Source organism: Plecotus auritus (assembly GCF_963455305.1).
Source record: "Plecotus auritus genome assembly, chromosome: 3".
NCBI classification, from domain to species: domain Eukaryota; kingdom Metazoa; phylum Chordata; class Mammalia; order Chiroptera; family Vespertilionidae; genus Plecotus; species Plecotus auritus.
The window spans coordinates 30,372,959-30,387,349 of record NC_137772.1 but is presented as its reverse complement, the minus strand read 5'-3'; the positions used below and the strand labels follow the sequence as shown (position 1 = coordinate 30,387,349).

Genomic DNA, 14,391 nt, shown 5'->3' with positions numbered 1-14,391 from the left:
TCCCCCAGCTCTCCCCTCTCGCCTTTGGAGTTCCTATGAGACATGTTTAGACATCATTCTATCTCTATGTCTCCTCTAAACCTATCTTATACTTTCCATGTCTTTGTGTCTCTGGGGTGTATTTCAAATTTACCTTCTAGTTTACCAATTTTCCTTTCAGCTATGTCTAATCAGCTATTTAATTCATCCACTGAGTTTTTCATTGAAATTCTTGTGTTCTTTATTTCTGAAAATTCTATTTTGTTCTTTTTCAAATTGGTTCAGTCATTCTTTATTGTTTCTTTTCCTGCTCATGTTTTGAATGTTGTCTTTACTTTAAATTCATTGTTGTTTCTCTTAGCAATGAACAGGAACCTTTATTTCCTTGTTCTTTGTGTATTTTCTCCTCTGAGCTCATGTTCCATGGAACTTTATATAGGAGAATTCTTTGGGACTTGGCTTGAAACAAATGATTGGATTTGCTTTTGACTGGTATGTTGCCGCCTCACTGGATGTTACAAACTACTGATCTAGGACTACATTAATCAATATGCATGGATTGAGATTTTTCTACCATGAATGTGGTGTGGATTCAGGCTACAAACTCACAAGAGAGACAGTTTTTGGTTTCAAATATTCAGGACCATGTGGCACCAGCAATTTTCCTTGCTAATTTCTTCTTTTTTTAAAAAAATCTTTATTGTTGAGAGTATTACAGGTGTCCCCCTTTTTTGTGTGCCATTTGCCACATCCACCTGGTTCCTACCACACCCTAAGCCTTCACCACCTTATTGTCTATTACCATAGGTAATGCATATCCTATATAATAAAAGCCTAATATGCAAATTGTTCGACGGGGAGTTTGACCGCTCATTATGATGTGCGCTGACCATTAGGGGGCAGTGCAGAACATGGCAGGCATCGGTGACGCGGCGCTGGCAGCGGGTGGCAGTGGAGATGCTGCAGGCCCCCATGGGCCCCGATGAGAGCGGGGCCACAGCGAGATGGTGGAGCAGGCGAGCGGGTGGCACCAGGCCAAGGCGGGTGTGAGCGGAGGTCGATCGCCCTGCAGAAGGTGACCAGCAGTGGCAGCAGGGGGTGGGGCCGCCACCCGGCTCCCAGATGCTGAGGGAGCTGGGCGGGAGGGCCAGCCCCAATCAATCGCCCTGCAGGCAGGATGATAGAGCAGGTGAGGGGGCGGCACCAGGCCACAGCAGGGTGCCAGGTGGGGCTGCGAGGCTGACAGCATGAGCAGGGGCCTGATACCCACAGGCCACCCTAAGGGACCCCACCTGTGCACAAATTCATGCACCAGGCCTCTAGTATGAATATAAATTCTTTGGTTAATCTCTTCCCACCTCCTCCTCCTGCCTTCCCTCAGATTCATCAGTCTGTTCCATGTTTCCATGCCTCAGGATTTATTTTATTCATCAATTTATTTTGTTCATTAGATTCCTTGTTCATTTATTTTGATTTTTAGATTCAATTGTTGATAGATATGAATTTACTGTCATTTTATTGTTCATATCTTTTTTTTGTTCCCTCCTCCTCCTCCTCCTCCTCTTCCTAGCTGCTTTTCTCTTCCTGCTTTTAAGATTCTTTCTTTGTCTTTAACCTTTGGCATTTTAATTATGATGTGCCTTGATGTGGGCCTTTTTGGGTTCCTCTTGTTTGGGACTTGTAAGTCCATTTCTTTCACCAGGTAGGGGAAGTTTTCTGTCATTATTTCTTCAAATAGGTTTTCAATATCTTTCTCTCTTCTCCTCCTGGCAACCCATAATGCAAATTGTGGTACACTTGAAGTTGCCCCAGAGACTCCTTACACTATATTCATATATTTGAATTCTTTTTCTTTTTGCTCTTCTGATTGGGTGTTTTTTGCTTCCTCATATTCCAAATTGTTGACTTGATTCTCAAAATGCTCTACTCTACTGTTGAATGCCAGTAAATTATTCTTTTTTTTTTTTTTAAATATATTTTACTGATATTTTACAGAGAGGAAGGGAGAGGGATAGAGAGCCAGAAACATCGATGAGAGAGAAACATCGATCAGCCGCCTCCTGCACACCTCCCACTGGGGATGTGCCCGCAACCAAGGTACATGCCCCTGACCGGAATCGAACCTGGGACCTTTCAGTCCGCAGGCCGACGCTCTATCCACTGAGCCAAACCGGTTTCGGCAGTAAATTATTCTTTATTTCAGTTAGTATATGCTTAATTTCTGACTGGTCCTTTGTCATGTCTCTGAAATTCTCACTAAGATCCTTGAAAGTCTCTCTAAGTCCCTTGAAACTCTCATTAAGATCCTTGAGCAAACTTATAACCATTGTTTTGAACTCTAGTTTTGTTGCTTCCATTTCATTTAGTTCTTTTTCTGGAGATTTCTTCTGGTCTTTCATTTGTGACATGTTTCTTTGTCTCCCCATTTTTGGCTGCTTCCCTGTGTTTGTTTCTATGTATTAGGTAGAGCTGCTATGTCTCCTGGAGTTGGTAGAGTAGCCTTATGTAGTAGGTGTCCTATAGGGCCCAGTGGCTTAACCTCTGCCGTCACCTGAGCTGGACACTCTAGGTGCACCCCTGTGTGGGCTGTGTGCACAGTCTTGTTCAGTTGAGCCTTGATTGCTGTTGGCATCACTGGGAGGAATTGATCTCCAGGCCAACTGGCTGTGAGGACCAGCTGTGACTACAGTGGGAAAGCTGCTGTGCTTCAATGGGGCTTCAGTGAAGCTGTCTACCAGGTGCACTGGCTCTGGGGCCTCCTGGGCAGTGCAAAGTCAGCCACTGCCTGGGTTCACCCAGCAGGTGCTAGAGAGCAATCTGCAGATGGCTGCTGCTTGTGTTGGACTTGGAAGTGCCCAGGCAAGGCCAAGCTATTTTATGCCTCTTATTGATAGGTATGGGGCACGCTGATGCCAACTGCTACTTATTTGAGAGATTTCAGGAAACTCTGAAGCCTGAGCCAGGACAGGCCATTCATATGGAAAAGCTGCTGCAAACAGCTTGGGTAGGGCTTCAAATTGGATGGGGCGGGGTCTCAGGGAATCACCAGGGCAGAGCAAACAGTGTGAGCCACACTGATGGAAACTCAGATATGGCTGCCAGTCAGCTCTGCAACAGGGGAGGTCTCAGCATAGAAACAATGACCCCTGCAAGCACCCCTTTCTGGGAGAAAGCTACCCCAATGGGGTGGGATATCTTGGCTGCAGAGGCCTCCTATGGGAGTGGGACCAGCCCGTTCAGCACCTCCACCCCTCCTACCAGTCTCTGTGTGCTTTCTTTTTTACTTCTTTAATTGTAGCACTTCTATTCAGCCAGCTTTCAGGCGGTTCTGAATGATGGCTGTTCTGTATTTTAGTTGTAATTTTGATGTGGTTGTGGGAGGCTGCAAGTACTGGTGTTTACCTATGCCACCATCTTGGTTCTCAGCCCCTTGCTAACTTCTTTTATAAAGTAGGCTCATTTGTCTTTTTTCTTATACTGTAGAGTAGAGCTTTGGGGCTACTAGTTTGCAAGCTTGCAAAGTCCATCAATGGCAATAGGGTTTTTGCTTCAATACTAAATGGCCACATATACTAATATTTTTTAAACTATATAATTATTTTGTGTAGGTTTATCTCTTTCTTTGCTGTCACTTTTAACTTTCTGCTAACAGTACCTCTCTCCTTACCTGGTATATTAGATAAGCACTCAATAAATATTCATTAAGCTAATGAATAAATTAATAAACAAAAATAACTAAGTTTATTAAAACTATCTTTAAGAAAAGTGTGAGTAGTCTGTGGAGAGATTAGGAGCTCTAATGAGTTGGGAGTATTACCTCATGCACTCGCTATAGTTAACTAGCTTCTTATGGCAGCATTTTAGGGGCTCACACCTGATTCTGGCTGTATTACAGCTGGTTTCCCAGAAAGGTAAATCATTGTCGTTATTTAACTCTCATCCTCCCTTTTCAGCTCCATAAAAACATTTTCTAGTGCCACCAAAACCAGAAACCATGATTTCTACTTCTAAATTTGTCTGAAATATTTTGAAGACAATGGTCCCCATTTCTCAACCTCGCCTAAAAGAGGGGTTCCCAAATCTATTCCCTCCCCAGAGACCCTCATTCAGCAGGCCTATGGAGAGTGGAGCTTTACAGAGACTGAGAGTAATCCTCCAAGTCTATGATCCACGGGCCTCTAACACTGCCGAAACATGGAAAGGATTTTTCTCACAGTAGGCAAATGGAAGTAACCCTTGAAGGTTCAGTAACATCACCACCCCCAATGTCATCTTATCATCAACCCAAAGCCAGACTTTACCCCTGACAATTTCCTCAGACTTTTCATTTTTCTTCAGGAAAGTATTCCAGATAATCTGGTGTATGCATTAAAATAACACAACTGTAATAGCTCGGAGCCTTGCCAGTGTTGGTGGCAATGGTGCAGATGGAGAAGGAAATGTCTCCATGTTTCTGGGGCAGGAGATCCTTAGCAGTTTTCAAAAAATTAGATTCACTAAGTCACTGGAATGTGTTGTTTGTTCCCACTTAGAAGCAGCAATATGCAAGGATATAATTCATCTGCTAAAAATGTTCTCAAACTCAAAATAGCTGTTTGGATGGACCCACACAACCCATAATTCGAAACCCAAAGGTGGAGTCACTGGCTGCACAGGGATTCTTCTTCACTTCATATAAACAACACACTGAGGGCCCCACTGCTGGCTTTGGTGTGCTTCCCCCAGACTGCAAACCACTACCCCCTACCCCTACCTGCTAACACATATGTACCAAGATGTTCTGCCGTCTCACTGTTCGCATTTCTGGTTTCTCACTTCCCACCCCCTGTAACTGCTGTGACTTTTAGTTGCCATCACTTCCTATCCCCTGGGTGTGGTCCAAGGCCAGCAGCAGAAGCTCCTGGAAATTGTTAGATATGCAAATTACAGCCCCACCCCAGACATCCTGGGGCAGACATCTATTTTTAATAAACCTTCCAAGTGATTCTTAGGCAAGCTAAAGTTGAGAAACACTAATGTTTTTAATTATACAGCAAACATTTCAGTCTTAAGACCTGTTCGATGCTGCTCTTTCTTACCTGAACCCTGTCTTCCTCAAATTCTATCAATAAATGTTTTCTAGGTCTCCTACCTCAGTGAATAGTTACTTCCATGACCATCTTGGGCATGGCTCTCTAGATAAATTTAAAGGAAGGTGGTAAAAAAAAAAAGTGCTTTCCAAATATTTACCCACTTAAAATCCTTGATTTGTACTCTTCTGGTGCAGCATACACTTTCCAGTCCATCTCTTATAGAAATTGTCTCAGAGGCAAACAAGCAGTCACATGTGTGCGCTTTGTTCCCAATGCTGTCCAGCCCTGGGCATCGCGAGCATCTGGGGAATATCAGTTTGCCACTGAGGATGGATGCTCTGGCTATAACTGAGATTTGCATATCTCACTCAAACTAAGCAACACAGAAGACGGCAAGATGCCATATGTGTGCAGGATAGTTTCCATACAGAATAAAACAGCAAGAGCAGACGTTACCAGAGGGATTTCTCCACGATTTTGGTCCTGAAAACCTCCTCTTGGTCCAGGTTCACGGTGCAATAGCAATCTCGCATCTTATTTGGCCCCGGGTAAGTGGGAAGATTTTTGGCTTCACCTAAAAAGCAAGTGTAAATATGTCATCAACATAGCATATAATTATTTGGTCCCCTTGCCAATCACAGACACGTTTCCAAATAATGGGTTTATTTCCTAGCAAGGCGCCTGCTTTCACTTTTGTACATTCATTAGGTCTGCATAAGGTCATGGTTTTCGTGCTACCACAAGTCAAAATATTGATGAAAACACCATCTGTGGTGTTAAAAATGCAACATAGCATTCACAGTAACCTCTAAAACAAATTGATAAAGTAGGAATCCATCAACCTAGGAATTAAGGATTTTTGTTTTGTTTAGCTCACATTAGTCTCTTTAATTTTTTTAATGTTAAAATTATGGTAACATATATATAAGTTAAAATTAATCATCTTAATCATCTTTAAGTGTACACTTCAGTAGAGTTAAGTATATTCACATTGTTGTGCAACCAATCTCTAGAACTTTTTCATCTTGCAAAACAAAACTATGGGCCCACTAAACAACTCCCCATTTCCTCCTCCCCCCACCTCCTATAAACCACACTTCTACTTTCTGTTTCTTTGAATCTGTTCGAGAAACCTCAGAGCAGTGGAATCATACAGTGTATGTCCTTCTCTCTCTTATTTTACTTAATGTCCTCGAGGTTCAGCCATGCTACAGCATGTGTCCGACTCGCCCTCCTTTCCAAGGCTAAATGATATTCCATTGTGTATGTACCACAATTCACTTCACCATTCAATCCCCAGGTTCCTTTCTATTTTGGATTTAATTTGATAATATTAGTCAAAGTTGGGGCAATAATTAAGGAGAAAGACTCTTTATTGATGAGAGTAAACTATGAACTACAGCTGTTTAAAATACAGAGTGATTAATCAGTTAGGAAAAAATCAAGAAAGAGAGAGCTGCTCAAAGTTGAGTGTCTCCCTCCCACAAGACCCTTCCTTCACATACAAGCACATTTGGAGAAAAGGGAGGAACCTTCAAGGTAGCCAGCTTGCCGGGCCAGCCCTGCAGAAAATGTCCACAATGTCACAGCCCCCTATTTGACCCTGGGTCTATCTAGAGATCATTATCAAAACCACAATGGCTAGCATCCTCTGCTAGAAGCTCAGATTAAGCATGAGGGCTTGTCCAAACAGCCCTGTTTACTTGTGAACTGAGAGCGAGCAGGAATGAATAAGAGGTGGCTTTCAAACGGGACAGCGGATGCCCAGGTGAAGACCACTGCATGGAAGGAATGCCTCAAACATGCTATCACCTCCAAGAGTCTTCCTTGTCACCAAGTCATTTCAGTTCTAAAGACGCCTGGCTCTGGGCGTGCACAGGCACCACACTCAGCACTAGGAAGAGAGGACAGGTGTGAGCACATAGCACCATGCCAACAACAGTTCAGGTAGATGCTGATAATTTATTTCTGTGCCAAGAAATCTTATTTCTGATACACAAAGGCATTTTTTAGGATTTCCAACAGTACCAGTAGTAATCTATGCATATGGACATTTTTGGCATTACCTTCTTCTCTGGGCCTCAGTTTTCCCAAATCTAAAAGAAAGAACTCTCCAAGGCCCCTCTAGCTTTGAGACTTTTCTAATCCAATTGGTTCCAGAAATTTTTCTTTCTCATCAAGGAAACATCAATGGCTATCAGTTGGTGAAGAAAAATAAATAACAAATAAGTGTCTTTTTATAGCCACTATTATCCTTAAAACACCTTAACATCACAAGGCTTCCTTCCAGAACGTGCCATTTTTACATGAGCTGAGCAAATGAAAACATGGTCAATCTGGGAAGAGGCATTTGAATCCAAGCCAAGTTTCGAGTCAGTTGTTAAATGTCAAAAGACAGATTCTCTGAAGTTTTCTGGCAGATGTGAAGGTCACATGCGCACATGCATATGCATGCAGAGCGAGTGGTGAACCCACCAACAGAAAAGGGTAGGACGTGACTCCATGGGCATCTGCAGACAGTTAGGCGGAGGGGGAGGTACGAGGAGCAGCAGACACAGGTTCCTGGTGACTGTTCCTTCCGCGAAGCAGACCTGAATAGGCAGCCATAGCACACACACCAGGCTCACCGTGGGGCCTGTCAGTCTTCCAGCTCTGTTTCTGGAACGGATCATTTTTGCAGTGTTCACAAATCTTTAACCGCAAACCAGCCTGAGTTTATTGACTTTCCTACTGTCACCTTTATGATGTGAATTGGGGCTTACCATATTTTCCTTTGAAAATTATTTTTTGGCCCCGCCAGTGTGGCTCAGTGGTTGAGCTTCAACCTATGAACCAGGAGGTCACAGTTCAATTCCCTGTCAGGGCACATGCCCGGTTGCAGGTTCAATCCCCAATAGGGGGCGAGCAGGAGGCAGTGATAAATGATTCTCTCTCATCGTTGATATTTCTCTCTCTCAAGGTGGAGACTGTCAGGATAAAAGAAAGAAGGGCCTTTTTTGAACAACAGATATTTAAAAATGTGAAAATGCCAAATTTTATTATTCTGATATGAATGCAGTCTCATCCACATTCCTCCCACCCTACAGGGTCCCAATCTGGACTGTTATAGAAACATCCTTGTTGCTATGACAATGGCAACACTAGGGAGCCAACTAGTGGACCTGTGCCAACATTAACAAACCACTCAGACCAGGAGGGTTGGGAGCAGCAGCCAGCACCCCGCCCTGGGCCATGTAATCTGCCCAGGGTCCTTACAGTTGGGAATCCCACCAAAAAAGGCCAAGAATGATGAGTTACTCCCAAGTCTCTGCTTGAAGCCCCACAGCAGAGCAAGGGTGGATGTCCCAGCTCTTAGGGCTTATTTCACCTCAACCATACTTACAACAGATTTGTTTCTTCCATGTTGATTATTTATGCCAAAGGCTAGAGGTTGCATCACTTCCTAACTACATGTTACGGACCTTTTTTCTCTCTCAGAGAAAAAGCATTTTCCCCCTAGTAAGTAGAGACATTTACATAAGAATATAAAGCTGGTCCTGTTATATAGTAAGTGCTAACTGTTTGTTTAATGAATGGATGAATAAATGACTATAAGATAAAAGAAAAGTTAACTTTGGCTTCATTCTAAGAAGCAATAAGTAATCATTTTCATATGATTCTTCCTATTAACCACATCTCCAAAATTTAGTGTTCACCAACCAGCACTGTTCACCGGTAGATTTGCTAAAGACAGCAAATTTGGTGTGTGATATCATCTCTGAACACCTAATTTACTAACAGAAACGGCAATCTCTGATTTCTAATGACAGGAATCAGGCAATGGGTAAGGAAAACAAAGGTTAGGCTCTGAAAGCGGTCATCATCCCTGACTGGTGATAATTCCTGTGTAAGCTCTCAATGAACCAGCCAGAAAAACCCAAACCTGCAGGCAGCTGGGGAAAGGGGAGAGCCATGGGTGAATGCCTGTGCCTCACTGGAGGGGCCATGGGAGGTCTCAGTGCCACAGCTGAGTTCAGCTCTGATAAAGAAGCCCCTTGCCTGTCTGGAAGGCTGGCTTCCCTGGAGGGCACTCAGGAACAATGCCCTCCATGCCCAGAGAGGGGATGTCAGACACCAGGCACTCTGGGAGTAAGTAGCGAGAGCTCAAACCCATGTCAGCTCTAAGGGTGGTCTGATCTTGTTTGCTGCCCTCCAGCACCTAGCACGAAGGCCAATGTGCTCTCACCAAACTCACAGAAGAGAAGGATGGAGGAAGGGATGAAGGAGGCATTGGGAGGGAAGAGTGAGGGTCAAGGGCTTTAACTGACAAAGCACCATCTAGGAGCAGACTTCCCAGATGTGCTTGAATCTACCAGACGTCCACACAACTCTGGCACTTTCAACTCAACTACAGATCAACCTCGCTAAATACTACATACAGGTCTGTGAGCCCAGTGCACTAGTCCCGTAAGAGCAACCCCCTCCCAACCCAGAGGCCTTCCTGTATGGAAGCAGATGTGAGGAAGAATGGCCGCTCTAATGCTCCCCATCTTCAGGCAGCCCTTCCTGATTTAGAACGCAATGGCTCTACACATTCTGGTAGCCAACATAGCTTATTATAACAAAATAAAAGCTTATTTCCCCAAAGAGATCAGTTTCATGATTAAAAATTCTATTTCCTTGAATATATTTTTGGCTGCCTTGCTATTTTAGCACTTGATATTAAATAGAACAAAACTCCATAAAACCAGATGAGATTGGATTTCTAAATCAAATTATAAACAGCCTCCTCTACTGCATACTGATTTAGAAGTCTGGAAAACTCCATGCTGAGCTGCCTGGACGCCCGCAGAGCATCACCCAACCACCGTTACAGCATACATCTGCTCTCGGGAGGAGACCCATACATGAATAGTGACTTACATCTGTTTCGGATTTCCTCCAATTTCCAAATAGGGTAGGTAGTACGCTACAATATAAAAGCCAAGTATACAATAAGGCTGTTAAACTTGAAATTAAAAGTTTAAAATATGGTAAAAGGAAGGAAAGTTACATCTATCCATCCCCAATGTGGGTGACTCAGTGATTGAGTGCCGAGCCTCCTAGTAGCTACGGTACAAAGAGAAATATGGTGGAGCACATCATTCTCATAATTTATTTAAAAACAGTTCTCCAGGAGGAAACATCCTTCTACAGCAAGTCCATGGCTGGCAGCTTTATCTGGGAGACATTAAGTGATGGACTGGGCATGTAAAAGATGCAGCAACGTGCTCCACATACTTCTTCTTCTGTCCATCAGGAGAAGTGGGTGCACAATATGAATTGCAAACCCTGTGAAAAGAGTTCTCAGCAGAGGAGGTGGGTGATAACCGAGGAGGGGCTGCTTTGAGCTGCCCCATCTGATTTAAGGCAAGATCCGCACACTCTGGACAAATTCCAACTGGCATTTCCACTCTCAACACCTCTCACACAGCCATGCCTGACCTTGTCTGCCCTGTTCCTCAGCTCTTCAGAGTGCTGGCCTGTATGCCAAGATGCAACTGTCCCTAGAAGTTCCCATCTCCTCCCACAAGTGGCATCTGGGGTCACCTTGAGTAATGGGAACCTTGAGTAATAAGAACTTCCTGACTGGATGCACAGCCCAGGGGCAGGCTGCAAGTGGGGGAGGACGTAACTCGGGGCAAAAATCTGTGGCAACTCTGCAATTACAGAACGCGGGGCTGGCACCCGCCCACCTGGCTCCCTGGGACCCTGTGCCCCTCTCACCCTTGCAGCGTTGGAACTGTGCTCCCCTCCCTGAACACCCCTGAAGCGTCTCCTGCTCCTCCTCCCTCCTCCACTCTTCCTGCTCCACTCTGGGCTGTACCGTTGTCATTTATGCAAGTCCATGTGCCGGGACAGTCATTAAGATTTGGTGGAGCACTTTCAATGTCTCTCCGCTTTCACGGGATGATCAGAATTGCTATGACAGGAGTGGGGGTGGGGGAAGGAGACCTCAGAAGTCTAAAGAAAAGTGCATTTTAGGCTCCCAGACAAGAAACAAAAGCCCAAGACACTAAGAATGGCAGATGGAAAATCATCCACTTCTCCATTTTCAGATTAATTTTATAGGCAAGAGCATGTCTCCAGAATTAGATTTTCAGTTTTGAACTGAATTCAACCTATTCAGCAACTAAAAACACACAAAACATTAGCTAACTTTGCTCTTTCACTTAAAATCTGGTATTTTCCCACTGGGGAAAAAGAAAGCATGCTCTATTCTCCTGTGCTTTTCCAATTATGCTGGATATGAAAATAGTGTTCTTGACAATAACTCAATCCTGAAATAAAAACTGTAAAATTATGTCAAGAAAAGGAATAAAGAAACCACTAGTTTCCTTTTAATTTTAAAATGTTGTACTATATGGGTATTTTTTACTCCTTGGAAACTAAAATTGTATGTCTCCATTTACAAAGTATTTTTTTTATCTAATGCTGTATTTTCTATCTAGTGGCTATTAAGACCAGAATAAGCAAGCAGGACATCAACAATTTAGACACTTATTGCTAAGGTGGAGATATTATGGAAACTTCTGGAAGGTGATGACCGCTGGAAACTACAAGCTCTCCCCCAGGCAAGCCCCGGGCCTTCGCCAGAGCAAGACTCAGGGCCGGCAGGCCACCTCCACATCGATCCCTGTGAACCTGGACAGTGAACAAGAGGTGCCAATAAGCACAGACCACACAGAACAGAGAACGTGGTCTGTGGGATGCCGCCAGTGCTACAGGGAACTGCAGACTGGGAATGCGTTTCACTGGGCGCTCCCCCCAACCCCCCACCCCCACAAGAAGACTGATCATGTGACCCAAAGAAGAAAAGGGAAGAATGCCTGGTGAATGTCTGAGTGAATACTTTGGAAACTGCCCTGGAGAAGCCCTGGGCCAATACCTGGGCTAACACGTGGTACAGGCCCGGGAGTGGACACCAGTCCCACATGGCCATAGCGGTCATTTTCTGCTATAGAGGTGCCTCTGTATTATACATTTGCTTGTGTGTGCGCATGTCTGTGTACATGTGTGTGTGTTGACTGCTGCTTTTTAAAACAGCTTTATTAAGACAGGTTCAGCATACCACTTGAAGTGTATAGTCCAATGATGTTTAATATATTCACCACCATCAATGTTAGAACATTTTTGTCCCCATACTGGAAACGGGAACCTATTTACTGTCATGTCTTCTTTCCTCTCCTCCCGCCCCCCAGACCCTGGTAAATACTAATCTACTTTCTATCTTTACAGATTTGCCTATTCTGGGTATTTCATACAAACAGAATCATAGACTATGCGACCTTTTGAGTATGACACCTTTCAGTCAGCATGTTTTCAAGGTCCCTACGCACCACAGCCTGTGTCAGACTCGGTCCCTTGCTGGGTAACATTCCATGGTGTGAAGGTAGCATGGTCTCTTCATCAATGTTCATCCATTCCTCAGTTGATGGGCATTTGGGATGTTTCCAACTTTGGGCTACTGTGAAGAATGCGGCTCCAGGATCTGTGTACAAGTGTTTGTGTGAACGTATGTTTTGAATTCTCTTGGTTATATATACATGAGAGTGGAAATGCAGGGTCACATGGTAACTGTGTTTAATTGTTTGAAGAACTTCCACACTAATTTCCATAGCAGCTGCACCATTTTACATTCCCACCAGCATTATACAAAGGTTTCAATTTCTCCACATCCTCACTGACACTCTTGTCTGGCTTTTCAATTATACCTTTATTTTGAATCAAAGAAATAGCAGTTTTCTTTTTTTTAATATATTTTTATTGATTTCAGAGAGGAAAGGAGAAAGACACAGAGAGAGGAACATCAATGATGAGAGAGAATCATTGATCGGCTGCCTCCTGCATGCCCGCCACTGGGGATGGAGCCTGCAACCCGAACATGTGCCCTGACCAAGAATTGAACTGTGACCTACTGGTTCATAGGTCGACACTCAACCACTGAGCCACGCTGGCCAGGCCGGTTTTCATTTATTTTATGATAGCAAAATGGGGGTGGGCGACTATGGCAACAGTTTTATTAAGACTAAATATTTTGGGCACATGTCCAGGCAGATAATGAAACTGACTCCGAAGAGCACAGATGAAGTTCCTTCCTCACGGCAGCACATCCAGGATGCATCACTGTGGGTTTTGTGTCCCATTTCTGACCAGAGGAGTGACCTCCCCAGCCCCTAATCCCAGCATGAGAGACGCTGGGTTTCCACTGCACACGGCCGAGCACTGGCTTTGAAAACACAGAGAGAAAAACATGTCACGCAAGAGAGCCAGACTTGACAAGCAGGCATGCGTGTCTGCAAGGGCATCTCTGCTGGAAGCTCGGGTACTAACCACACAAAAATGAAATCCATCTGCTTCCGCTCAGCTCACCAGAGCTGGCCCTGAATCGTGGGTACAGAAAACAAAGCCAGTTCCCTTTTCTAGAGAAAACTGGAGAGGTTCCAGAGGCCTGATTATGACTCCAGTTCAGAGTTTTCAATTGTTACTTACATACATGTTTTCTGTTGTTGTTATTGTTCAGTAGTACCAGGAATGCACAGTAGGAAACTTCCAGATGTAGGAGTCCAAGATTAAACATTAAGTGTCTGTCGGTAGCCCGTGCTCTCTAGAAATAGCCTTGTTTAGTAACCTGTGTCTTAGTCCTTTGAGCAAGCAAGATAAATATAAATAACAGCCTCACTAATAGTTCCTGGTTTATTCATTTAAACTCCTCTGTCAACTCCCTGCTATGAAAAACAAAGAACTGAAAGCCGTATACATCTCCCACCCCCAATTCCCAATTTCTGTTGTTAGACTGTTTTTACATTGTCTTGCCTATTTGCTTTACAAGTTGATTCTAAATCTGTTAACCCCACAAGATCAGTAGGCCCTCTGAGCACCGAGGTTCAGTGGAAAGACAGCTGACCTGGCCAAAGACAACTGCTCCCAATTTGTGGTGGCCGCTCCCCACTAAAGCACCCTGGCCTCTTTCATGTCAGACCCAGACACTACCGCTCCTCACCCTCTGCCACTCTGTTTCGTTCCTTTTTCATTTGGCCTGAGCACCTCCTCCAGGCACTTGGTTCTGGGGTGCAGGAGGATGCATCTTTGCAGCCCAAGTGTCCTTATAGTTTGACAAAGTCTATAGTCAGGTTCGAGCTAACATTAAGGCACTTTTCTATTTGTAAGAGCTCTTTAGAGCATTAAATGGCCCAAATGTAAGTTCCATCCTGCAGCCTCCTTCACAGGCAACAACGCCACGAGTTCCTTGTTCCTCCTGGAGACTTCGGGAGCAAATACAAGCTGGTAAATTACATAAATGGCAGCACATGCTTCTTAA

At 44.2% G+C, this 14,391-nt stretch overlaps 1 protein-coding gene across 1 annotated transcript in view; it reads right to left on the bottom strand.

Annotated features, from left to right (window-relative positions):
- The window catches only part of RASA3 (RAS p21 protein activator 3), a 120,819-nt gene that overhangs the window by 74,467 nt on the left and 31,961 nt on the right, over positions 1-14,391 (bottom strand). The window contains exon 2 of the mRNA XM_080660933.1: positions 5,508-5,625. Within this exon, the coding sequence (XP_080517059.1) occupies positions 5,508-5,625 (118 nt within the window). The remainder of the gene's footprint in view (positions 1-5,507; positions 5,626-14,391) is intronic.